The sequence below is a fragment of the Ictalurus furcatus genome, chromosome 29 (assembly GCF_023375685.1).
Source record: "Ictalurus furcatus strain D&B chromosome 29, Billie_1.0, whole genome shotgun sequence".
NCBI lineage: Eukaryota > Metazoa > Chordata > Actinopteri > Siluriformes > Ictaluridae > Ictalurus > Ictalurus furcatus.
Window position 1 is genome coordinate 7321337 of NC_071283.1, and position 27585 is coordinate 7348921.

The 27585-nt window shown below is 37.8% G+C and overlaps 1 protein-coding gene across 2 annotated transcripts; it reads right to left on the reverse strand.

Annotated features, from left to right (window-relative positions):
- Positions 1 to 8: 8 nt before the first annotated feature.
- ddx21 (DEAD (Asp-Glu-Ala-Asp) box helicase 21) lies at positions 9 to 26631 on the reverse strand. Of its 2 annotated transcripts, none has more exons than XM_053619112.1 (16): positions 26466 to 26631; positions 24056 to 24280; positions 22154 to 22336; positions 20241 to 20313; positions 19975 to 20153; positions 16265 to 16382; positions 15461 to 15646; positions 14630 to 14775; positions 3421 to 3570; positions 3032 to 3193; positions 2789 to 2908; positions 2317 to 2390; positions 1679 to 1838; positions 974 to 1108; positions 818 to 862; positions 9 to 484 (listed from the first exon to the last, which is right to left on the reverse strand). In XM_053619112.1, exons 1-16 carry the CDS (start codon positions 26550 to 26552, stop codon positions 239 to 241), a joined length of 2289 nt encoding a protein of 762 aa, XP_053475087.1. In that variant the 5' UTR covers positions 26553 to 26631; the 3' UTR covers positions 9 to 238. The 2 variants fall into 2 exon arrangements, with proteins under 2 accessions (XP_053475087.1, XP_053475086.1); XM_053619111.1 differs by having other exon boundaries at positions 22154 to 22339; positions 26466 to 26623.
- Positions 26632 to 27585: the final 954 nt, after the last annotated feature.

Below are 27585 nucleotides of genomic sequence, written 5' to 3' on the forward strand. Positions count from 1 at the left end.
ACAATGTGTGTGTATTAAGACAACTTTAATGAAATTCACATTCATGTGAATGGGCTTAAATAGAGCTGTTTAAACACACAATTGCAAGGCAATTAGCTTGTTTTGTTTAAGCAAGATTTTGGGAAAGCAGTTTTCTGGTGAAGGGCAATGGCTGATTCCCCAAATACAAGTGGAAAAAAATTGACAGACCCAGTCGTCAAGGCTGGAAAAGAAAGTCACTAGAGAAAATGTGTGATGTTTAATAATCAAAAGCCTGGCTGAAGTTCCTCTTTTGAGCACCACCTCTTCCTCTACCTCTTCCTCCACCTCTTCCCCCTCCTCCTCTTCCTCCACTTCGGTTGTTGCCACCACGGAAGCCACTGCGGAATCCACCATGACCTCTTGCACCAGACCCTCGTTCTCCACGGTTCCGCATGCTTTCCTCCAATTCGGGAAGTTCAGTGGCGATGGTCAGCTGCCACCTGCGGCCATCTTGCCATTTGTCCTGTAAAAGGTACATTGAAGGTGTTTAGTTTGGAAGTTAAGAGTTTTTTCATTTTTTTGTTCAGGTTGGCAAGTTTTGGCAGCAAATGAATGGCAAGTTGTGAAATTTGAACCTAGAGTCCAACAGGTTAGCTTAAGGAAGTAGATTTTCAAAACTCAAGTGTGTGCTTACATAAGTTTGCGAAATGAACTTGACATTGCGATCACAGATTTACTGAGTAGGTAAGCTTTTGCACCACGCCTCACTTGTATCAAATTCTGCACTGATAGCAATCCCTCTCGCACGCGCATGCACACACAGACACTCTCTCTCTCTCTCCAAATATTCCCATACCTGGATTTCTTTCACCTTATCGGCTGGGACGTCAAAGCAAACCCCCTAACAAGGAAACAGAGATAAATTAATAATCTTCGTACCGCCGTACCCTGTGATTAATGCAATTCAAGGGAAATCAACAAATGTTTGCTGCTAATATGTTTGCAAACATACTTTTTTACTCTTGAGGAAGGTCATTCGTTTGATCTTGTCATCGATCTCCTCCCCGAGCTGCTCTTTCAGCCCTCGCCAGGCAAAGCCAATGTTATGCATCTCCTGAGAGCAGTTGAGCACTAATGTGGTATAACCCTGTGAAAAAAAAAGAAAACAAAGAAAAATGTATAATTGTTGCTATTGTGACATTTTCTGTTTATTCAGCATTAATGGAAAGCGTTTCAGACTTTGTAGATACAACAGGAGAGAGGAGTTTCCCCTTTCAGGTTTCTCAGTCTTAGAACAAGCCGTGCTTTTCCCCCCTTCTCATTAACTTATTAAAAAGAGGCTGGTGAAAAACCAAGCTGTCTCATGGACATTCTGAAATATTAAATGCAACTATAAACCGCTAAAAGAGTGATGCTCGTTAATAAATTAAAATGGCAAACACTGGCATACTGCGGTGGAATAAGCAAAATAACAATTGGATAGTAACAATGGATAGCTCACTGATATTACATCTGCTAAAAAGCCTCGTGTGTGTCCCGTCCCAACAGTGAGCTTTAACACCAAAATACAGTTGGTGATGGCACAAATGATCAGTAGATTTGACACTAAATGTTTTGCTCAACATTAACATGAGCCTATAATGCATGGTGCAACAATGTTCGACTGTCTTCCAGAATAACCACTCATTTGAGAGACGGCGTATTTCAGTCCACTTACAGCATCTGAGCTGAGGAGCGATCTCTGCTCCAGACTCGTGGCTCCTGATATATGTGCAAGAGCAGCAGCTAGCGACTCCACTGCACCTCGCTCTTCGATTAGCCTCTCGGCTGCTGCACGGAAATGTTCTACAGCTGCAGGAGGTACGGAATCCAGGAACCTGCAACAAACAATGACAGGTTTAAAAGATTAAAACACTAAAAGATTAAGCCAAGGATAAAGTATTTTCTAATCAAAGCCATGGGATTCCTCTGGAAATGTACTAGGCATTGGATATATACACAACACACCAATATTGTGTACGGAACACGTGTAGGAAGATCTTCATTACCTGTATAAATATCTTCTCATAAGGCCATAACATGCCCATAATTGCCTAAACAGAACCAACTCAATAATGTTCATAGACAACGGACATATCCGTCAGGGAGGTATTTAAAAATAAATAAATAAATCAGTACGACATCCTACATGGCAATGGACTTAAACTGTCATGGTTACACACATGTTACTGTTTATCTGGAGTCACATGCATTCTACCATAATATTTTTATGCATTTGTGCATATGAACTGTTTATGAGAGAGGCCCCTGGACTGTGGAACAAACTCTTGTTCAATTAGTCAAGTTGCAAATCACCTGACTGCATCTTTACTGGAGGATTTGATGATGTCATTAGCAGTTGGGACACCAACACGCTTGAAAGTAATGCCCTAGTGGATAGAACAAAAATCAAAACAGCATGAGACATCATTAAAATTCATATCCCAGATATATACTGGACGATATGACAAAAATATCATATCACAATACATGATGCGCATCACGATATATAATTTAGCCAACAAATGTTAAACTGAGTTTGATGACAGTTTTCTTTAATATCTACAAAGACAAAGACCAAGTTTAAAAAGAAATTACATCAAATCAATGGCATCCATTCAATACCATTTAATTTGTGATTATTAAAAATGTAAACAATAAATCACCATATCAATGATATCTCAGAAACTTGTATTACGTAATCATTTATCACGATATCGATATTTATATCGATACTTCACCCAGCCCTAGGTAATTTGATGGTTATTATATGCTGTTGGAGACTCACAGCCTTCTGCTCCACATATCGCAGTTGGTCTTCTTCTTTGCGCTGATAGAAACAGATGCAGATGCCAGTTCTTCCAGCTCTGCCAGTTCGCCCAGAGCGGTGAATATATGACTCAACATCCTGAAAGCAAAAGAAACTTTAGTATGAAATCTGGAGTTTTAAGTCGAAACATACTAAGCATTTTATTTGACTTTTTCCCCCTAATTGAGCAAAAGTGTAGGTCAAAATCTGAGATTTTCTCACCTTTGGAGGAGAACACTGTACAACCAAATCAACCTCTGGGATATCAAGGCCTCGTGCAGCCACGTTGGTGGCCACCAGAACCTCAAAGTTGCCGTTCCTGAAGCCCTTCAGTGTGAGCTCACGTTGCTTCTGAGGAATGTCTCCATGCAAAGACTGCGCACTCTGGACAGGGAAAAAATTTTAAAGTATATATTGTTTTCTTAATACTACATAACAGACATGTTGAGAGCCATATGCAGGATACATTCAAGTTCAGCAATATCATTTTGCATTACACTGGTGTTGCATTTCTCATCACTAATTGTTTCTCTACTATTTTAATCAATCATATTTGTGTGCGTTTAATTGTAGCTTCATTGGTAAAATTTAGCTAATTGCAGCCAGCAAACCTGTTTGATGGAGGTGTTCATGGACAGTTCATGTGCTTCCTTCTTGGTCTCGCAGAAGACAATGGTGCGTCCGTGGCTGCCGCTGTACACCTGCACTACATCACCAATCACTGCTGCCCTCTGAGACCAATGGCATGCTATGGCCAGATGCTGGAAAACAATTAAACACTTGAAAACTTTGCCAAAAGCAATTTGTCCAAGTTTGCCTTCCTTGAATTAAAGTAGACAGGACCAGTAGACTGAAAATTCCAATGTCAGAAGCCCCAGAGAGCCATGATTGTGGCCTTGAGGAAAGCCCCTAACCCAAATGCTCCAGATTGTGAAGTTTACAAAAACCAATTGTCCACCAGGAATAAACCATGTCAATAGCATGGAAATGAAGAGTGTTAATTTACATTTTCCAACCATATGTATTCAAAAACAAGGAGCATTTGAAAGCAGGTACAACCCCATCCAAAAGTATTGGAATGGCAAAAAAAAAAAAAAAAAAAAAAAAAAAAAACCACCACCACAACAAAAAAAAAAAACCAAACCAAACATATTTGGGTTTGAGATCAAAATGTGAATGAGATGATAGATCAGAATTTCCATCGTCTTGGTAGAGGTTAATCTTGGTTCCAGAACTTTCGTCGCTCATCTCTGTATTTCTGTGCTTCTTTGAATCATTTCTTTGATTCTAACTGCTATGAGTAGTTTTCATCTTGTATTATAGCCCCTATTTTTCTGCTCTCAAAGTCTCCTTCAAACAGTGGATTGTGATGCCTCCCCTGCCCTGTGGACGTTGTTGGTGATATCATGGACTGCTGTTTTTGGGTTTTTGTTCACAGCTTTCAAAAATTTACTGTCATCAACTGTCCTTTTCCTTGGCTAACATGTTTGATCTCTGGTTATTAGTACACCAGTGGTTTCTTTCTGTTTCAGGACAGTCCAAATTGTTGTATTGGCTATGCTCAATTCTTCTACAGTGGCTCTGATCATTTCCCAGTCTTTTCTCATCTTCAAAATGGTTTGCTTTCCCTCATAGACAGCTCTCAGATCTTCATGTTGGTTTATCCTTTTTAACAACAAATGTGGTCTTCAGGCAAAACCCAGGGCTCAAACCAAGAGTAGACATTCAGAGCTATTAATATTTTAAATCAGTCAATCTTACAGCGCACACCTGAGTAACAAAACCACCTGTGAGTAACATATTCCAATATATAAATCACTTGAAAAATGGGTGGGTTCAAACAAAGGGTGCCAGGTTCTTAGTTGTTTAAAACATCTAGATATAAATATCAGGAAATAAAAGCTGAAATTCTGATCCATCATCTCTCATTCAACCCAAAAGTTTTTTGTTTTTTTTTAATAGCAAAAACAATAGGACTGGCCTTGCCATGCCAAGGAGGCAACTGTATACTGGAGAAACTCAAATAAGACGAGCTCCATTTACAGAGTTTCACTTGAAATCTCTGCATTTCAACTGATGATGATTAAAACCTAGATAATTAGTCAGAGAGCTTCAAAAGAAGTCTGAATGAAAAACAACACCACCAACATAAACAGCCTCATGTGCAGGTTAGCATAATGCCAAAGATTTGATCTAACGATTCCTTGGAGAAAAAAAATCTGCCCAGACACATCCTCATTCTTTCGTGACAGCCAGTTAGACCAGATATAGTTTCAGGAAATAAGGGTATTTTCTGCCTATTCATTTGCATTGGCATGCTTACTTGAAAAGGTACATTTTTACTGTTGTCAAGAAACAGATATACAGTGCACTGCATAAGTACTTATCCCACATGACCTTGAAACTTTTCTACATTTTGTAGCATTAATTGGGATTTTTTTTCTCTCCATACGATACACACACTATATTCAAAATAGACACAAAGATTAATTTAAAAAAAAAGCAGAGACTTGGTTGCATGTTATTCACCCCAATATATCAGTGCTTGGTAGAACCACCTTTGGCCACAATTACAGAAAAAAAAGTCAAATGTTGATCTGATTAGACCAGAGAAGCTTTTCCCACATGAGTCTCCAAACGGCCATTTAGCAAACTCCAAACAGCAAATGGATTTCTTCTTGGCACTTGTCCATAAAAACCTTACACCTTTTCCAAAGTCAACTTCAAGCACTTTTCAAGCATTTGCAAGGTGCATTTTCAAGCTTTTCCAGCACCTTACAACTGTGGTAAATTACATGTTTACATACTTCATCATATTAAATCAGATGTTACTATACTATTAAAAACACAGTAGCATTTGTTGTAGCATTTTTGGTTCAAAATGTATCAACTAGGGCTGCACAAATAATCGGATATCGATTGCGATTTTGACTGCCCACGATTAAATGAACATTATGGACTGCGATATTGACATAAGTTCGTCCTCCACTAATAGAAAACTCCGCTGCAGATCAAATCAAGTGCTTCCTAAACTTACAGCCCATCACATAGAGCGGCGCAGGAATGACATCATTTTGTAATGCCAAAACCCCGAAACGGTGTTAGCATTTTAGTGCTCGAGCTGCCAGTTTCACTGCAAGCTCCAGCACGAGGGAAAATCATGACATTAACATGAGGTTTAATGTCCCCGACAACCTCTGTAGTGCCATTTAGCATCATCACGCCGAACAGGAAAAAACTTTGCAGATAAACTCAGGGCTCTACAGTGCGACCATTTCACTCGCATTCGTGAATGAAGTACTTTGTGCAACCGTGAATAAATATTTATTCGCACCGGTGCGAGTGACCTGTTCAGAGTTGTATAATACAATCGGAATAAAATACAGGAAGTCCAAAATGCATCTACACCGAGCAACAGTTACTTTCACACTGCTTTTCATCACCTCAGTCAAACGAACAAGCATGTAAATACTGCAGAGAAGCAATTATGATGACAAGATTAACACTGTACATCATCTGCTTCTCTCAACTCTCCGATATCACAAACCGCCATCTTTTATTGATCCCGCAAAATTACCTGAACTTTCACCTTCTCGTGTAGATACAGTGGCATCAGGCGGAGTAAACTAATAATAATGCTAACGCTACAAGATGGGTTTAATTCAAACTTCTTTATTAAAAAATTCCTCACCAATCATAATCAAGAGCAGCAACTGTTCAGAAGGAGTACGCTGCTGCTTTCCTTCACGCTCTTCACTAACTCAAATACATAGCGTATTCACTTCATTTAAACTTAAGGTTGCCAGATATTACTAGAAAAGTTAGCTCCAGTTTCCATGTTTTGATTTAAATCACCCAAAAAACAATATTATCAGCAGACATGGCAACACTGTACTGGGGAACCGATCTAAAAGGAACAACTGATAAACAAACAAACAAAACTAATAAAATGTAAAGACAGAAAATGTGCTTAGTTATAAATAAATCATTTAATATAAAAAAAAAAGATTATAACTTCATAAATATATAAATAAAATGAGAAATGAAATAATGTTTAATTACTATGGGTTGCATTTAATATAAATTTGACATTAAGCTTAGTTCGCTATCTCCTTAGAAAGCTATAAGCCTTTTTCCTAATATGGATCATGCTTGTGTTAAACTACTTTTAATTAGGACTACTGTTTAAAATATTTAAAAATAAATATTTTATGCTTGTTTATTTATCAATTAACCAACAATATTTCTCACTGCTATTATTTTAACTCAATTAACAGTGACCATGAGCAGAGAGCTTACATTTAACTGTTTATGACAGACCTCCTGATTAAAGCTTAAACAAAAAAAAGACTGGTATCTGGATCAGTACTGGCTGTAAAAACCTGATCGGTGCATCCCTAATGAACACCATTAAACAAAAGTGCTTTACATCTGACGGGTAAATGAACTCACCCAATCACATCCTTATGAGATTATTCAGATATCTAACCAATATACACAGAGCGGTTCGAGAACTGACTCTAGCCCAGAACTGTATAATAGGGTAGCTTTAAGTATATTTAAGAGGAGCAGACTTCAAACACTGAACATTGATGTTTATTGTATTTGTTTACAAGGTGGAACAGGTTACCGGTTGTTTTTTTGCATACAGTCTGTAAAATTAACTGAAAATATTATATTTAGTTTATCAGAAGGTAGATTAATGTGTCATGGCTCACACTATGTTCCTAAATTCGGTCATAATTGGCCAGCTCAAATTTTCTCATGCCTACTTGTGTTATATTGTCCCACATTAAATGTTACCATCTGTAAAAAAAATAATTAAAAAAAACCCCTCAACTTCAACTGTGCTCCTAAATTTTTGTAATTAGGAGCACAAGTGCTCCTAAAAGAAACTGTCTTGCGTCTCTCCTCCTGTAAACATTATACCCTTTCCTGCATACGCCTGAATTGTTTTCATTTGGTTGCATATTGTTATATTTGATGCATATTTTCATTTGGTTGATGGCATTTTTACTTTTACTTATCCTATATTTTGGGTACTATTTTATTTATGTTTTGCTTCTATGAGATGATGCACTTTAAGGATCAGTCTAATTTGATGCAAAGATTTGTACATTAGCAGGAATGTGGCACAACATGGAGGTGAAAGCAGCGGTCTTTAAATGTGAAAGTGCAATAAAAATATGTTGTCCATAAAATCAATGAATAATCGTGATAAAGAATTGAGATCTCAATATTGAGCAAAATAATCGGGATTATCATTTTGGCCATAATTGTGCAGCCCTAGTATCAACTGTCTGCAAGTCAATATCAACTGTAAGTAGACATGATATTGTTATAATTATTAATGTCGATTAACAGAACACATAAAAGAAAGTTTTTGTGTGTGGGGATATGGCATATCATATCCCTGACATTATTCACACTAGTTATTTTAGTAGCATGAAAAACAAGACGGTTATTCAAACTGGCATTAAATCATATACAGAAAGTGAGCAAAACTGCAAAATGAATCTCTCGTTTACATCATATCTGCACTTTGTTGTTTATGATGAGAGTGCAGAATTCAGTCACTGAACAAACTCCGGCGTTTTCAGCGGATTTCATCACTGGTGACTAATCTAAACGTCTCCGATTGGCCATTGCACATTAGCTCTACAGAAACGTGTGGGATTAGTTATAAAGTTCAACGCGGGAAAAAACGCGTGAAAAGCAATCTTTGATGCAATGTGAGAAGATCTAAATGTAATGCCGCAATCAACACTTTTCATTCATTTTCACATTCCACTTTAATTGCGACAATTTTAAAAGATTTAGTTTAATTGTGCAGGGGCATTTTTCACCCTTATCTTGAATTTGGGGGACATTTTGGCCACAAGCCCCAGTTAATTTTCCACCCTGGATAATCAACTAATATATCAATTCAATTAATGACATTTACTTTCTTCATCAACTGTCTTGCAAAAAATTGGGCTATAGTTACATTTAGCATCCCTCCCGAAAATCGACTATCGTTAGCATCCGATTTCGCCAGCTAGCTTAAACAATCTTAATTGGCCTAATCGAAAATTCTCACATGGCCTGAAAGTGCAGACTCTCCCATGGTGAAAAGTTGCACCTCCTTTTTGCACACTTTATGGTTAAAATCGAGGACCAAATCCTTGAGTAGCCTCCTGTAATTTGTATTTTTCGTTCTCAAGCCAATTACAACATGCCTGGAGGTATGCCTCTAGGCATGTTGTAATCTCCCACTCTATTCCATCAGAGAGAGCACATAAAAAAAAAGACTGGCCGATCACACTACTGTATAGCCACACTCGCAGACTTGAGCACAGTTGTTTTTATTTTATGTAGGGCTGCAACTAATGATTATTAATCTATATAATAGATTAGTTGGCTAATTATTTTTTTGATTTATCGAATGGGGCGGGGCGAACTTTCAGTACCATTTTTTGTTTATTTAAAATAAAATCCACAAACTGAGTGGATATAAAACGTTTATATAATATAAACGTGTGTTTATATATATATATATATATATATATATATATATATATATATATATATATATACACATACATATATGAAAACACACACACACACACACACACACACACACACACACACACTAGGAATGTCACGAGAACCGATACTTCGGTACCAAGTCGGTTCCAACATTCTTAATACGTGACGGTACTTGTTTTTCTGGAGCAGCATTGGTACCGGTTCTAATGGAGGTACCGAGATTGCAATTCTTCCGGACCTGAAGGGGGCAGCAAATACACGCAAGTGTTTTAGTCGGTCCACAAGTGGTAAACAACAACAACAACAACAACAACTACACGCACACAGGAACAACTACAGAAGTTTACCTCCGTCGCGACTCGTTGAGAGGAAAGATGGTAGGAGTTAATTATAAATACATCGCAATCGAAGCGGATGACAACAAACATATAATCGATGCTATCGTTCATTTCAAACAAAGCGAGGAAACACCTGGAATTTGGCGAAGCACCTGAAAGACGGTCCTATATCATGTTTGTTTGAGGCAGCCGGCATTGTTGCTGTGAAACCAGCTAACATTATGCTCCATGTAATGTTTGGGATAGCCAGTTACTTGTTAACGACGCCAACACATTGCATTGTTATAAACTACCTCCGAATGGACACCATGCATCACCATTCAGCCCATGTCCTGTCAGCTAAATGTAGCCTAAAGTCACTAATTATTATTCACATGTTCATGCTTTTAATAAATCTTTTTGGCCTGCCACCATATCAGTGAATTTAAACTAATGCTTGCATTAAGAGTATAAGGTGTGTGCATGCGTTTAGAAGTGCACCTCCACTCAATGTCAGACAGTGTTTGTTAACTAAAATAACCCCCCCCTTTTTTGCCAGTATCAGCCAGAGTAGGATGTCCTCCAGGAGAGTTTTTAATTACATTTTTTTTTTAAACCACACTGTGGTATCGACTTTGGTATCGAGTATCGTGTACTTTTGGTGGTATCGGTACCAACTACTACATTTTTGGTACCGTGTCATCCCTAATAAATAAATAAATAAATAAATAAATAAATAAACAAACAAACAAACACACACACACACAGTATCTCACAAAAGTGAGTACACCCCTCACATTTTTGTAAATATTTGATCATCATCTTTTCATGTGACAACACTGACGAAATGACACTTTGCTACAATGTAAAGTGGTGAGTGTACAGCTTGTGTAACAGTGTAAATTTGCTGTCCCCTCAAAATAACTCAACACACAGCCATTAATGTCTAAACCACTGGCAACAAAAGTGAGTACACCCCTAAGTGAAAATGTCCAAATTGGGCCCAAAGTGTCAATATTTTGTGTGGCCACCATTATTTTCCGTTCCGTTCGTTATCATGCTGGAATACTGCCCTGCGGCCCAGTCTCCCAAGGGAGGGGATCATGCTCTGCTTCAGTATGTCACAGTACATGTGGCATTCATGGGTCCCTCAATGAACTGTAGCTCCCCAGTGCCGGCAGCACTCATGCAGCCTCAGACCATGACACTCCCACCACCATGCTTGACTGTAGGCAAGACACACTTGTCTTTGTACTCCTCACCTGGTTGCTACCAAACACGCTTGACACAATCTGAACCAAATAAGTTTATCTTGGTCTCATAATCCATGTCCTTAGTCTGCTTGTCTTCAGCAAACTGTTTGCGGACTTTCTTGTGCATCAGCTTTAGAAGAGGCTTCCTTCTGGGACGACAGCCATGCAGACCAATTTGATGCAGTGTGCGGTGTATGGTCTGAGCACTGACAGGCTGACCCCCCCCCCACCACTTCAACCTCTGCAGCAATGCTGGCAGCACTCATACGTCTATTCATTGAGGGAACCATGAATGCCAACATGTACTGTGACATACTGAAGCAGAGCATGATCAGTATGCAGTATTTCAGCAGAATAACGACCCCAAACACACCTCCAAGACAACCTTGCTAAAGAAGCTGAGGGTGAAAGTGATGGACTGGCCAAGCATGTCTCCAGACCTAAACCCTATTGAGCATCTGTGGGGCATCCTCAAACGGAAGGTGGAGGAGCACAAGGTCTCTAACATCCACCAGCTCCGTGATGTCGTCATGAAGGAGTGGAAGAGGACTCCAGTGGCAACCTGTGAAGCTCTGGTGAACTCCATGCCCAAGAGGGTTAAGGGAGTGCTGGAAAATAATGGTGGCCACACAAAATATTGACACTTTGGGCCCAATTTGGACATTTTCACTTACTTTTTCACTATTAGACATTAATGGCTGTGTGTTGAGTTATTTTGAGGGAACAGCAAATTTACACTGTTACACAAGCTGTACACTCACTACTTTACATTGTAGCAAAGTGTCATTTCTTCAGTGTTGTCACATTAAATATTTACAAAAATGTGAGGGGTGTACTCACTTTTGTGAGATACTGTATATACACACACACAAGTTTATATTATATAAGTATTTATGCATTATTTTTTTTAATGGATGCACACAAAACACTGAATTAAACTACAGTCCTAAATTAAAAATATAAAAACTCCCTTTCACTGCACATTATGGTTTCTGTTACTTGCTTTTAAGCATATTGTTTTACTTTTGATCATAGTGTCTTAGACATCTTACTTGCGCTCCCACTGCGAGTGAGGAGCAACGCGGCATCATTGCTAATAGATCACTCCCGTTATAAAAAACACCAGAAGTTAGAATGCAAGCGTGCTAATATACCATATAATGACAATAAACTTAAATTAAACTAAAACTTTCAAGCAACTTGCACCAGTTTCCCCCGTCCCTTGCACACAGTGGAGCATTGTGGATACAAACATAAGTTTGTGCTCATGCAGCACTGTCATGCTTCCCTGCTACACAAACTCCACTTTGTAAAGTTTTATCTTCTCTGTGGTGTTTAATATAAAATGCCCCCCTGCCTTAGAGAACTTGGAGGTTGCACACTTTCTTCCTCAGTTACTTGATTATGCCTCCATCTGATGGTGACTGGGGTCATGTTGGGAATAAAAGGTAACGTTGACAAACAGTAAACTGAAGAAAGTCATTGTCGGTGACTCTGGTGTGACTCTATGTGCTAAAGCTAGCGGCATCACATTACTTGCGTATGACGTCATGCACCGTTGTCCAGGCAGCAGTTTATACTTGCGGTTACTAAATAAAATGCCAATGTTACATTTGAGACAATATTACCTTTCTAAAATTCATACACTGGACGGTAGAGTGCATAGTGTAAGTGTATAGTACATCATTTGGGACACAACTTTAGTATTTATTGACGTCATGTGCCACTGACTACAAAGTGGCTTATACTTCCGGGTTAGTAAAAAACTAACGTGTTCCATTTGAGACCATATTACCTTTCTAAAATTCATACACTACATCAGTGGTTCTCAACCTTTTCTGAGCTCTGGAACCCTAGCATATTTCAAACAATACACAAGGTTCCCCACACTCCACAACAATTATAGGATATATATTTTAACAGTCATTTCTACATATGTTGCTTTATTTTATTAATATTTAACATTAATATTATTAACATTGGACAATTAAAATATGATCAAAATCTTAAAAAATAAGATTTTATTTTTTACATTTTATTGTTAGTGCGACATTTAATTTCACTCTCTATATTATCGTTTATTTTATCCATCAATGCGACACTTGAACTTGTCTACCACTCATAGGTTTTTGCAATCAATCATTTCATTTGTAAATAAATTTAAATTAAACACATCAATGAAAGATTGTGATATTTGTGAATGCACACGAACAACAAAATTGATTAATTTTAAAACATCTCATTTGAATAAGTTTTGATCCATTTAACAAAAAAAATAAATATATTATTTAAACATTTTTAAAACTTTCCCACGAACCACCTGCAATTACACCACTGACTACTAGGGGTCCGCAGACCCACAGTTTAGAAACACTGCAGTAGACGGTAGAGTATACAGTGTATAGTGTAAGTGTATAGTACGTCATTTGGGGCATAACTTTAGTATTTACTCTCTGAAGCATGTTTCCGGAACAAAAGTAACATTGAGTAAACCTACCGCGCGCAGACCAACTAATCGATAAAGAGATTCGTTGACAATGATTTTCATAATCGATTATTATCGATTAGTTGTTGTAGCTCTAGTTTTATGCAAAAGGCAAAAGCTTATTTTATCAAAAAAGTGAGCTATTCAGTTACAAAGCGAATTATTGTGAAAGCAACACATTTACAATTTCAAGCGGTTTCAAGCACTTTATCCGAAATCCAAGCACTTTTCAAATCTTGAGAACACTACATTAAAATTCAAGCCTTTTCAAGGATTTCCAGCACCCGTACAAACCCTGGACACAGCTTTGTGGAGTGTCTGGGTAACGTTTATCCGTAACGTTATATTTTCTGATTTTTTAGATCACCTTGCTCTTTCATGTTTAACAAACTCTGGTACAGTCCCAGTAACCGGTGTATTTATTTTGAGATCACAACACACTTTAATTGCACACAGATGAATGCCAACTAGTTTTGTAATTTCTTATGTAAGTAGTCTAGGGTTTTCACAGAAATAGAAATTGAATACGTACGCAAACCTTTTTATTTGTAAATACTTTTCATTACCGATTTTACATTATATAAAGGGCCACCATTTTAAACTGATGAACAAAAGCCAGTTGAATTCATTTCAGCTCCAAGTTGTAATAAAATGTGAAAAAGGGGTGGCAGGGAGATAATAATGAAAGGCACTGTACAAGTGACAATTTGTACTGGCTTTATAGTTTGATTTATACCCACTGTGGTCATTACAGTTAGTGACTATACAGTCCATAAAGGATTTCCTAGAGCTTTTTTTTGGTGATCGTTGTGGCCAAAATGCCTAATTTTGTCTCGGATTAAAAAAAAAAATGCAATGCAATCTACCGAGTTTTCTGTGCTTTTTTGCAGAAAACTACTTGTTAGTGAAATTGCACTTGCACAAAATTGTTTTGCACGGTCTTGAACAGTGATGCTTGTTGGTAAATGAGACCTTTTAGCAGTACTCATGTTCAACACGTGAATGAAAAGAGACTTTGGCAGAATGTGTGTTGTGATGTGGTCACGTGAAGCATCTTGGCCCAAATCTGCAGAAAATCTGTAGTAATTTTGGTAATTGCAATCCCCTGCGAATACTGCCGAGTTTCCTCGATTCTGCGTTAATTTCTGCAACCGCAAAATTCTGGACGGACTGACTACAGCAGAGGCTTTGATCAGATTTGATGAAATCAGTAGAAAGATTTCACCTTGAAACTTACCTCAACTGTGGTGGCTGCTTTCTGAGATTTTTTGCCGATGAGATCCACATGGACATAATGGGAGCGCATGTATTTCTTTGCCACGTCATAAACCCAAGGAGGGCAAGTGGCAGAAAAGAGCAGAGTCTGAGGGTTGTTTTCACCACCTGAAATGGATTGATACAAGTCATGTGCTATTAGCACAGTTGCATATCAGGATGCATTTATGCATTTATTTATATGCATTATAAAAGAACTTAAAAAGTTGAGCAATATGTTTTTAGACTAGATTAAAGTGTCAGGGTGTTTTGCTTTGACTTTTGCAAACAAGACAAATGGTGCAGAAAGTGAAAACAGAATAAAGTAGACAATTCTGTGCAAAATCGACTATATATATACACACACACACACACACACACACACAAACAGGACCCTGCATCCACATAAGCTCCTAAAATTATTTAGAAATTTTTACCGACAATGTTTTCATTTGTCAACTACACAATAATTCATGCATTAGTGGAGCAAACTCTTTCTCTATTTTTTACCCAAGAGAATCTCACGTTTATGCGTTAGGAAGACTAAGAAGTTTATATATATTTTTTTTCCCTTCTACATAGTTTCAGTTAAATATTTTTAATTTATCAAATCTTGAAGTTGTGTCAAAGTAAAGTTAAAGTATGCTCTAGGCAGGCAACCACAATTTTGGTCAGACCCTGATTTTTTTTTTTTTTTTAACTGTTTTCCATAATTCAAGCCACTGTTGACACCTGCATCACAACTTTTGGGCTGCTCTTAAAATAATAAACAATTTTAAGTGTTTATTTTTTCCTTTGGTGGAAAATGGCTCACCTTTTTTGTAGGAAGCAGAGAGGATCTCCTCCACTTGTTCAGCAAAGCCCATATCAAGCATTTGGTCCACTTCGTCCAGCACCACATGTTTTAGCTGGGACAGATCCAGTTTGTTGTTCTGAAGGTGGTCTTTTATTCGGCCTGGGGTGCCAACCAGAACATCGATGCCACTGCGAATGGCATCCACTGGAGAAGAAATATATTGCATGGATCAATAAATATAAGAATGAGTAGGTATAAGAAATATTTTCAATATGAAAAAGGAGTGCTTTTATGTCAACTCTCACTCTTGCCTCAAACCATGTCAAGTTGTTTAGTAAAAAAAGTTATGCAATTCTGTCATGTAATAGATTTCAGAAATTCATTCCATTTTAATAGTGTTTAGTGCAACATGTGCACATCATCACACTCTCAAATCACAGCCATGCACCCAATAAAAGATGTGTGATTTAAGCTTTAATTATGTTAGTCACCTTGTTGAACTATACTCTGTTCTGTAATTCACCGAAAACAAAGCTAGGTGATGCATGTTTTACCTTGGAACTGAGATGAGTGACAAATCTTTGTTTATCTTTTTCCCTAACAGGTAAGGTGTGGCTACTGACGTTACTGTTGGCTGCTACACGAACAGTCTCTAAAGATTTATAGCTTATAATGTTGGGTAAATTTTGCAAAAAGTGTTAATAAAATATGCTGTTTCATTTCTAATTCTTAAAACAGTCTTTTATAGTGAATTAGTTTTTTTGGCTGTCTGAAATCCAATCCCATACTAATCCAGCATTTCAAGCTAGTATCCAGTACTACCTTGAGGGTTGTAGGAGCTTCCTCCATAGAAGCAGTGAACAGAGAGCTTCTTGGTGATATCCTTGAAGTCTTTAGCCACCTGAATTGCCAGCTCTCGAGTAGGCGTGAGAACCAGCACCTACGTTATTAAAACAAATATGAAGGTTAACTTACAGGGAAAAAATCTTTCATTCAGTTTGCTGTTCAATAATGTCACTTGGCCACATGAAATAAGTCAGAGTTCAATGTTTAGATGACTCAATTCTCACCAAACCTCCCAACTAAGGGTGCAACACATTACTGATATAACTGTAATCAACCTGAAATAATTCTATCTTAACATCATGCTTTATTGCATAACGTGTAACAAAATTATTTTCTAGTAATACTGACATTAAAGGCAATCACTTTAATTATTTTAAAGCATGGCTGAGCATGTTTCAAATCATTTAAAATAACAGCCATGTGAAAATATAAGTACAACTCATGGAAATTGTTGGTTTTGACATATTTGGACAAGCAAACATTTGATCATCTTTGAAACAGTGCCTATTAATAAAGCTGACACCATCAAATGACACATAAATTAACATTTTGTAGTACGTTTCACAATTTAAATTAACAAAAAAAAACACATCAGTCACATGGAAAAAGCAAGTACACCCCTACATTAATCACACCTTAATAATCCATAAAATTAGAATCAGGTGTTCAAGATTGGGTGCCAGGGATTAGAACCTGCTTAGGGAGTCTTATTTATACACCTCTCATATCTAGTGTTCAATTTGCTATTGAGGTGTGTGGTGTCATCATGCCAAGGTCTAAAGAGTTCTTTAAGCTCTTCAGAGAAAAAGGTTGTGGATGCCTATAAGTCTGGCAAGGGATTTAAAAGAAGAATATGGCAAGGGATTTTCCACAGAAGTATGTCACCTCTATTGATATTTCTGTTGAATAAATTATTGAAAAAGCTCATTTTTCCTTGTGCTTTTGTTCAAGTAGATCAACTTTATTAATTGGCACTGTTTCAAAGATCAAATGTTTGCTTGTTCAAATGTCAAAAAAGCCAACAATTTCCATGGGGTGTACTTATTTTTTACATGACTGTACATGGAACAGAGTGGAGCGGAGTGCTGATAACTCCACCAGGGTAGAGAGTGCCTTTCTTAACCCCTTAAGCCCCGACACTTGGAATGGAAAACGACTTATCAGACATTTTCAGTTAGTATAAACAAACTAATTATTTTATTGCTGCCGTTCTGGTACAAGATTAGTCAGGACACTGGTGGCTTTGTGTGTGTGCAGTTTCATGACTGTGTGCGTAACTGCTGGTGAGCAGGGGGATGGGAAAGGGGTGGAGTTTGAGTCCCCTGCTGGGCAAACAATTCACACCTCTCCATGAAAACATTGAGACCGATAAATCGGAGCGCACGACTAAAGCTTTTTTGATAGTAAAACAGCGTATATAACTGCCACAATAAAATTAAAACATTTAAACCAAAGATCGGACTTATATAAACGTTTACTACCTTACATTACCTACATAGACGAAAATCCAGTTCGCTTGCGGTTTTATAAATCATGCACATTTCCATCGGTATAAAGTCCATCAGCTTTATTGAAGAAAACAAATGCAAAGTTCCATATTTAGTCAGAAATGTCCTCTTCAAAATGCATTAAGTGTTTTGATATCCCACCCCTCTGAAATTTAGTAATTAGCCATAAACTGATCTGAGACACATTCTAAAAAAAGCTAATCTGCTTTGGCTATGCTGAACAATCTGCCTCCTAAATTTTAATCGGGCAGTCTAACTTGATTGACACCCACATGGACCAATTGTAAATACTCAACTGTAGCTTTCAAACAAGCCCAAGCTCAACATGATTGACCACTCAGAGGCTGAGAAAATCAAAAGCGTAATCAGCACAACTAAACCTTTTACACGTGCATCCATTGGTCTTGAGTTGTGTGTCAGCAGGTACAGGCCAATCAGCAAAGCGCTACAGGGCCATGCAGAGAAACTATCAGCAAATGGCTTCTCCGCTCTAGCGGTCTTCCTGCAAAACTTTATACAGCAGGTTTTTGCATGTTTGGCAGTTTTTTCTGATCGCTAGTTTTCTACTGGTTTTCGCTCAGCGTGCGATTTACCGGCATCTTATAGCGGCGGCGTGCTCCCGAAAAAGCCTGAATGTGTCTCAGCTTCTGGAGCAGTTATTTCTGAATGGCTCTTTTTTTTTTGGAGGAAGACTGTGTGGATTGTGTTGAGGGGCTCTATCTACCCCCCCAGAGAAGTCAGAGAAGAGGGGTCACTCGTGTGTCTATCATTTGAGCCATAAGGAGAGCAAGTGCTCCTTCACCTGGGGCTCTGGCACTATTTTTAATAAACATTATATTTCTATAACGTTATATGTATGTTTCAGACTTTTTTTGTGTGTGTGAAATTACACATAGTATAACAGAGTTCATGCTACTGCCATTTGTTTTCATTTTGTGCCATTTGGAGAGGTTTGGTGCCATTTGGAGAGGTTTTTACCCGTGCTTGGATAACCTTACACACAATTTTAGTGGTTAGAGATAACTTCCTCATATTTTGGGTGTTCATGGACAAGTACTTGGGGCATCTTTGAGACCAGGAATGGGGTTGATATGAACATTTGCTGTGAAGATATAACATTTGTGTTAAAAGTAAATCATTTTTTTTTAAAATTCTGAATATATTGCCCCAGGTAGGCTAGGTAAAAGAAGAAATACTTGAAATAACTGCTAATTCTTAAAGTCTTACGTGTCTACTTTCATATGAGCCATTAACCACTACTGTGGTGTGTGAGCTCACAAAACAAATCAATGCTGAACACAGGTACCCCCAAAACAGACAAAAATGCCATTTTTTGGCTACCGGGAAAAGAGGATTCTGCTCCTCAATGCACCTTGTGATATGCTGGGTCGTTTTACAGAAACTCTGAAATAAGCAACAGGTCTAAGGTTATGGAATTAAAACATTGCTTAGTTTAGAATGAGGAAGGAGAAGAAATTGAAAGGGTGTGTGGAGAGACGGCACACTTAAAAGGCGCATTTCCAGAAAGCATGCGGATGTGCTACGCAAATATGGTAATGCTGCAAAAGGTGAGCTCTAAATAAACTAACACCATTAATAGCAATTATAATGTTTGACATTTTGTTATCTTTTCTACTTTTTGTAACCAAGTCATTTAATCAAGGAATGTATTACAAACAGAAACAAGTATACTACAGTGAAATTTCAAGTCGGAGCAGGATTTGAGCAAACTTTGCTTTACCGGTGAGCATGAGTGGTACATGAGTGGAGCGTTCGCTTGGGCCCTGAATGGAGCGCACATGAATAGAGCGGAATAGAGAGCAGTGCGTCACACCACTCCTCTTTGCTCATATGCTCTGACATGGATTCATGGAAGACGCATTCAGAAACACCCCCGGTCCTCCTGCCATCCCAAATCACTTTTCAGGTGGTTAAATGTTAATCAAAAGCTTATATTTTTCAAATGTGGACGTCAATGGGATTCCAGTGTATAAAGAATCTTGATTCGCATAGTCATATTCTCAGCAATTTATATACTCGTAGCCTCAAAGATTATGCCCACAGGCCACAGAGCATCTGATACCCACTGTATACTTAGCTGGTCACAACAATCTGATTAACGATAATTTTATCCATAAAATTATGGACTGATGTTTCTTGCCCCTAACTGAAACTCACCTTTGGCACTCTCCCTCTTTTTTTGTCCTCAGTTCCTGACTGTAGCTTCTCCACCAGTGGGATTGCAAAAGAGAAAGTCTTTCCTGTGCCTGTTCGAGCTTGGCCAACCACATCCTCCCCATCGTACACAGAGTTGAAGGTCTTCACTTGAATGTCAAACAGATGCGTCACACCCCGTGCTGCAAAATACGTGAATTATTAATTAGCGCAAAATCCCAAAACACAAACATCATATCTGGAAAAAGTCAACCAATGAGTGGTCAAACCTTGGAGTAGCTTAATGGTGTCCTGTGAGATTTTGAAATTAGAGAAGGCTCCCTCTCTTTGCTCTGGCGTCTCCTGTAGAAGACCAAAAACAAAATCATCATCATCATCATCATCATCATCATCTCACAACTATAAACATATCTATTCCTCAGGTATTTCCAACAAACTGTTTCAGAAGACCTTCAAACCCAGACATAGACATGGGCTGATGTAATAAATGGGCTGATATTAAAAAAATAAAATAAAATAATTAAAAAAAAAACACACACAAAAAAAGGAATATCTGCTCATTTGAGACTTCCAGTCTCAATCAAATCTCACATCAATCATGTGATGTGAGATCAAGTGTTTGTGTAAATTTCTCAGCTTAAAGTCCCTTTGAAATTAAAACTGAAATTTTGTTTATTGAGGTTATTTATAAGCTAGTGTGTGCCAAAATTCGCATTTAGAAGATATATGCATTCAAAATGTTCAGTCTCTCTCTACCACCAATACGGATCAAGAATTTTGAGGACATCATTCTACATAGGGCTGGGCGATAAAACGGTATCAGTATTTTTCAACGGTACACCTTTATTAGTAACGATAGAAAAAGTGTTCGATATAACGCTCAATAAAATGTAAACAGACAAAGTTTGGTCGCATGACCAACTATCAAGCGTGCGCCGTCCCTGGATCATAAACAGCCTTTCGTATGCCTTGATAAAAGGAGTGTGCTAAGAGTGACAAGCAAACAGCCACTAACAAGTTGCGCATCTGTGGGGTTCGGTCGCGTCATTGCCATGTGACATCAGAACACACAAACACATGCGAAAATGAGTTCAGAGCCTGCCGAGGAGATTGTGAATAAAAAGAACGTCATCAGTACGGCAGTTCTTTTTTGGGTTTGTTTTCGTCCGACCAACAGCAGAACACCGATGCGTGCAAAGCGGTGGAAAAAATTAAATAAATAAATAAAATAAAATGTCCCGACCAAGTACGGAGAAACAAGCTGCGAGAGACTTGTAATGCACATGCGCAGCGCTCCGCACATGTTCAGTGAGTGTGACTCTGAACAGCAGGCAAGGAAGAAGTGTGACATTTTTGCCTCTTTTTGTGTTTTTTGGTAAAATGTCGGCTCTGAGGAGAACAGCGAGTGTCCTCAGAGCAAGAACTCTGACCTCAGCACAGTGTTACCCAGAAGTAAGTGATAAAGTGGAAATTTTATATGAGGATAGGCTATGCCAACAGGCGGAGCACAAACCAGAGCGTGGTGCTATAATGCAATGTTGATCTACACTTACATTGCACATTTTGTAATATTTTATTTAAGTTCAAGAGTTTGTATAACCCCTATTTATTTAATCTTGATTTAACATAAGAGAAGATATGTCTAAATTCTGTTTTGTTTTTGACTGTTAAAACTAAAATGACTGGTTGTTCGTCTTAATAAAGTGCATAAATTAAAAATACAGTGGTTAAATTCAAACATTTTTTTCTACTGGTCTTTGTTTAAAAAAAAGATTAAAAATGATCAATAATTATTGATACTGAATGATATGAAACACTATATTGTGATAATTTTTTGAGCTGTACCACCCAGACCTAATTCTACACTTAAATGCTCTTAAGAATCTGAAGTGTCCCACCCCCAACGTTATAAAAACCACCTTGCTGAAATTGCCTGGGGTGGGCTTTTTACTTCCTGCTACAAATGAGGTAAACATTATCAAAGCAGTTAAACATGCATTTAGGTCACAAATAAAGCTTGATAAACTCCAGGGGCATGGCTCTTCCTGAAGTTTACACTGTAGTTTCTCCACTAGTGGTACTGCAAAAGAAAAAGTCTTCATGAAATGTCATAATTGTGACACGTGTGTTACTTGTAGTGTGGTGCAAATGCTAAGCAGAAAGAGCACAAACAGTAACCTACCACATCCTTTTCACTCTCACTGTTGGAGTCTTCATTGGACTGTGTCGAGGTAGAGTCGGTGAAATGCCCGTTGACTTTTGCTTGAGTCTTTGTTGATTTTGTGCCAATGCCAGTGACAGACGGTGCTTGGTCAACTGTTGTCTCATCTGGTGTCACTGCTTTCTTTTTCTTCTTCTTCTTCTTCTTCTGTTAGGGTGTCCAAGGAAACCAAGGAAGAGCACATCAAGATTAATCAAGAAAGACAAGTGAAATAGTGTAACACAATGCTAGTTAAACCTGTTCATCGTTTTTTTGTTGTTGTAAGCTGTTTCCACACTTCAAACATATCAAGTGTTTGTAAATGTAGTTACATTTAGTTTGCATAATTTAAATAACATACAAAGCCAGAGAAGCTGAGACACAGATCAGAGCCCTGTCACAATCATGATATTTTTAGCCTCCAATTATATAATTACAATTTACTTATTCCTGCCCTCATTATGTTACAAGCCTAATTACAGTATAATAATGCTAATAACAATAATAGAAGCACTCCTTAGAGCCATTTATTGAACACCTCAGGACTATAATCAAACACTTTCCTTTGTCATCACTTAACATGAAAACATGATCTATACACTACCGGTCAAAAGTTTATGGACACTTGACTGAAATGTTTCTCATGATCTAAAAAAACCTTTTGATCTGAAGGTGTATGATTAAATGTTTTAAATTGGTGTTGTAGACAAATATATAACTGTGTCAACATGTTCAATTCTCTCATTAGAAAACTAAGATTTTATTTACAAAAAAAAATTTTTTTCCCCAACGGACGACTTGGAGCGAAATATTCTGAAAAGCAGCCGATAAGAGTCCAGCATAGGTGTGAATTCCTTTAATACTGTTTAAAAAGCATTTCAGGATAATTCCTCAAGAAATTTGTTGAGAAAATTCCAAGAATACATTTCTGGAAATTCTAGGCAAAAAGGCTGTCTACTTTAAAGATGCTAAAATATTCAATTATTTTGATTTATTTTGGATTTTTTTTATCACAACATAATTGCCATAGCTCCGCTTGTTACTCCAGAGTTTTTACGAGTTTACATTGTATACTTTTTCCCAACATTTTAGAATAATAATAAACAATGAGTGTGTCTAAACTTTTGACTGATACACACACATACATATATCTATACACATGCACATACACACAATTTCAGCAGCTGACAATCAAAATAATGGAATTACTAGCAAAGTATTATCCTACTTAAAACAGAATAATTTAATTAAGTACTACAGAATTCTCGAACCCGAATGGTCAGGCGTTGACTGATTTTCTATAACAGTAGCTCTGACAGTAATGGTGGCTGCAAGGCAAATCTCAGACTTATTTTCTTTCCTTCTGATTTTAATGTTACCGTTTCTAGAGTAACAACAAGGGAACTTGCACAGAGTGTCCGAAAAGTCAGGAATCAATGGCAATATGTTTAGCAAATATGTCGATCCAAATATATTGAGCAAAATCCACAAAAACAAAAAACAGAAGCTGAGAAATTACATAAGGGTGAACATGTTTTAAATAATAAAAACAAAATTAAGTATTTGCAGTTTTATTCTTATTGGTTCCTGACTTTTCAGACACCCTGTATTCATACCCAACAATAACCAGAACTCTTAAATAAAAATAAATAGCTGTGCAGAAAAGACAAAAATGACAATTTGACAAAACTTCTGTGACCACAGAAGGAAATCTTTACATGAGAAATAAAAATGGTGAAACAAACAGATCAGAGGTTTGTCAAGGACATTTTGTTCAAGTAGATCATTAGCCTGAACCCAACCTGTAAAAATGTGCCTGATTCACATTGTTTGTGGCTACAGAAACACATATCATTGTGACAGTGCCTATTAAGAGATGATTACCTCTGGCTGCTCGCCTTCCGGGTTCACGAGCTCGTCACTGGAATGAAGGTTGTTCACTTCAACTGGTTTCCTCCCAAAGTTTCCATTAACGTCAGGAGACTTCTGCACTGTCCCGTTGGCTGTGTCCATCTTTTCTCGTTTGACCTTTTTGGGAGCCGGTGGATCGCAGTCAGCAGATTCTTCAGTCACTGTGGTTTTCTTCTTCTTGGCCTTGTCTTTCTTTTTCTGATGATTAAACAAGAGAAAATTTTCTATGAGCATCTTAAACACTGCTATAACTTAGAAAAAGGACAACGCTAAGCTAATGCAAGTTAGTGCTAAAATGGTAATCATTTACAACGTGATAGTCTGCTTGCTTTTTACTGTTAAAGTATAAACAATAAAACATTTCACTTTTAATAAAAGAATGGTTAGCAGTGGTTAATTACTGGAGAAATAAGAGGAATGAAACACTGAGGGAAACACTGTTATTAAGAAATAATCCATTTCGCACCAGTAACAGAAAATTCATCACACCATCATGTTCTTGATAATTATCCTACCGGAAATTTATCCAACCAATTATAATCAAGAAATCAACAGTGCTGTGGTATAATGAGTCTTTATTGATCACATATACATTACAGCACAGTGAAATTCTTTTCTTCGCATACCCCAGCATGTTAGGAAGTTGGGATCAGAGAGCAGGGTCAGCCATGATACAGCACCCCTGGAGGTTTATGGGCCTTGCTCAAGGGCCCAGCAGTGGCAGCTTGGCAGTGCTGGGGCTTGAACCCCCGACCTTCCGATCAGTAACCAAAGCCTTAACTGCCAAGCCACCACTCACCACTTGAAAACATTTAATATGTTCAATATTGATATTCTTCCTCATAAACGTTTCCTCAAAAAGCTAGCACACTCTCATGAGTGCTACAGTATGAAATAAAAGATGAATAACATAAAATAAAAGTTGTCATGGACATATTGAATATAATTCTACATGGACACTGTATAAACTTTGAGCAACATTGGAACAAAATAACTATATAGTAAACGAACTACTGCTCAGACACAAAGAACAGCAATAACCAAAACTTACCATAGTAACAGTAAGTAAAAGTTATCCGTGGTCATATTTACACAATATCATAGTTCTATAATGGAAAGTACGTACTACAGTAGAGCAATGGTTCTCAATCTTTTTCAGCATGAGGGCCCCCCCTTGTGTAGGGTGCATCCATTTGTGGCCCCCATAGAGTCTTCACATTTTTGCAACCAAGTTTTTTTTCGCACTAGGCTCTTCTGTATGAACTTTCATGGATAAGACACTACGTCCTCCATCTAAAAACTTAGCCATTAAATAATCATAGGTTTTATCAGCATGTGGCAAACAGCATTGTACACTAGTATATCAACAGATGTCTCTGTTTGATGTGTTTCTTAGTATGCTGTGTATAATTGATTTCATTTAGTAACATTTCTAATTTTTATGTACATCATAGTGTAAATAATTTATAAACAATTTTTTTTTATTTTGTTTATAAAGCTTTGCATGGAATTTCTCCACAGTATATTTGTGATCTTCTCACCCCTTACACAGCTTCAAGACACCTTCGATCATCCAGTCAATTACTACTCTCAGTTCCTCGTTCACATTTTAAGGCTAAAGGTGGCTTTAAAGCCCGGTGGCTTTCTCCGTGGCTGCTCCTAGGCTTTGGAATAGTCTTCCTCTCCACATCAGATCTTCCCCTTCCGTTTCTGTGTTTAAATCTCCTTTGAAGACTTATTTGTATTCTTTATGTTTTAATTGAGAGTGTAAATTTTTCATTGGTCTCTCTTTGGTTTTTGTTTACTCTTAGTTTGTTTTAATTCTGTTTTATATTTCTTGTACAGCACTTTGGTTTCAATATCTGTTGTTTTAAATGTGCTTTATAAATCAATAAACTAAACGTTCACAATCCTGACTTACATACAAGTTAAATGAATTTTAAACAAAATAAGGTTGTAGAACTTCAATGGCCCTCTGGCGCCATCTGGCGGCCCCCAGTTTGAGAACCATTGTAGTATCGTATACTGCATTTCAGACACAGCCACGGTTTCTGCACCCTGTGCAGTTCACATGATGCCCAACAGGGGGCGCTTGAGACATTTCGCCCCCCCCCCCCAAATCAACACACGTGTTACCAGCATGCGAAAAAGCTAACAAGCTGACTACTTACTTAGCTTTCCTCATCGGCTATATTCGTATTCTAATCTAGAGCAATGACGACTCATATGATGTAAATGACATGTTGTAACAAAGAGTTTGTAAGAATTTATCAGCGAGTTTAGCTCTGAGCCGTGGTCCATATCCACTAACAGCGCTGCTAGCTAATCAGCTGGCTAACTTATTAGTAATAAATACTCAAATCAAGCAAATATTTGTACTTACTTTGGTTTCCAAATTGCTGTCTAATCCCTCGTCCACGTCGTTCATGGTGATACCGTTCTCACTGCTGCTTAGAACTAATGATGGCATTTTGTACCGTTTCTCCGCCGATGAACACAGCCTCTGCCACGGGAACAGGCAGGAAAAGGACCGTCAACCTCAAACAGGAAGCGGATGAGACGCGTGATGTTTCTTCACACCCGATTCTTCTCGGCCATTGTAGAAGTTCAGTATGAACTAGACCCAGGGGCAGGGCTTGTCAGAATGTGGGTAGGAAATAAAAGAACACCACATGGCGCATTATGGCCAACTCGAATGAAAACGTTGTTTGGTTATTTAAACATAAATTAGGCACCCCTTATTGACGCCAGACCCTGGGGGCGGAGCTTCGTGATCATGAGAGGGAATGAGGAAGTGGGCTCGAGGAGTTAAAAATAATAATAATTCCAACAGTTAGAGATCTAATCTTAAAAAAGGCTTACCTAATCTTACCTAAAATCTTACCTAATGCTTCTTTACTAGCACAGAAAATTACATATAAGGGTAGTTTGATCAAAGATGTTGCAGAAAGCTAATTATCATTTTAATTATAAAATGATAACCAAATAATATTTTCACGCAGTATTTAGCTATTTCAAATAGAAACAGATTGCTCAAAAACCTCAAATCACGCTGTTATTTCTTGTTCAAACACATTATGAGCACCGCCATGTTGACGTGACGTCATCACAGAATCGCTCGGAAAAGCTTTCAGAGTAGGAATTACGAGTTAGAGGGCCATTTAAACTTATCTTCCTACTGGGGTCATCATAAGTTTCCAACTGACCGGTTCCTATTTGGTTATGACATCCGATCTCAAATATGAACAAAATACATTTAAACAATTTAGGATTTTTTTTCTCACAAACGCTTTTCCTTGTACATACATGAGCTCACAGACTCCCATGGTGACTTGTGTCACTTCACTTGACAGGGGAGAGATGAAGGTAATCCATCCAGACAGCAGGGTCAGTTATGCTTTCTTGCACTCCTGGCCACAGATAGCTATTTCATTGTCACGATCTCACAGCAATAAGGAATTCACACTGCACTTTACACTCGGGAATCATAGGCGAGGTTTTGT

Coding starts and splice junctions, on each gene's coding strand:
- ddx21 (XM_053619111.1), bottom strand. CDS start 26,552: ATGCCATCATTAGTTCTAAGCAGCAGTGAGAACGGTATCACCATGAAC. Junction 1,839..2,316: donor TCCAGTAAAGATGCAGTCAG/GTGATTTGCAAC, acceptor TGTTTGTTGCAG/GTTCCTGGATTCCGTACCTC. Junction 863..973: donor CCTTCCTCAAGAGTAAAAAA/GTATGTTTGCAA, acceptor TTTCCTTGTTAG/GGGGTTTGCTTTGACGTCCC.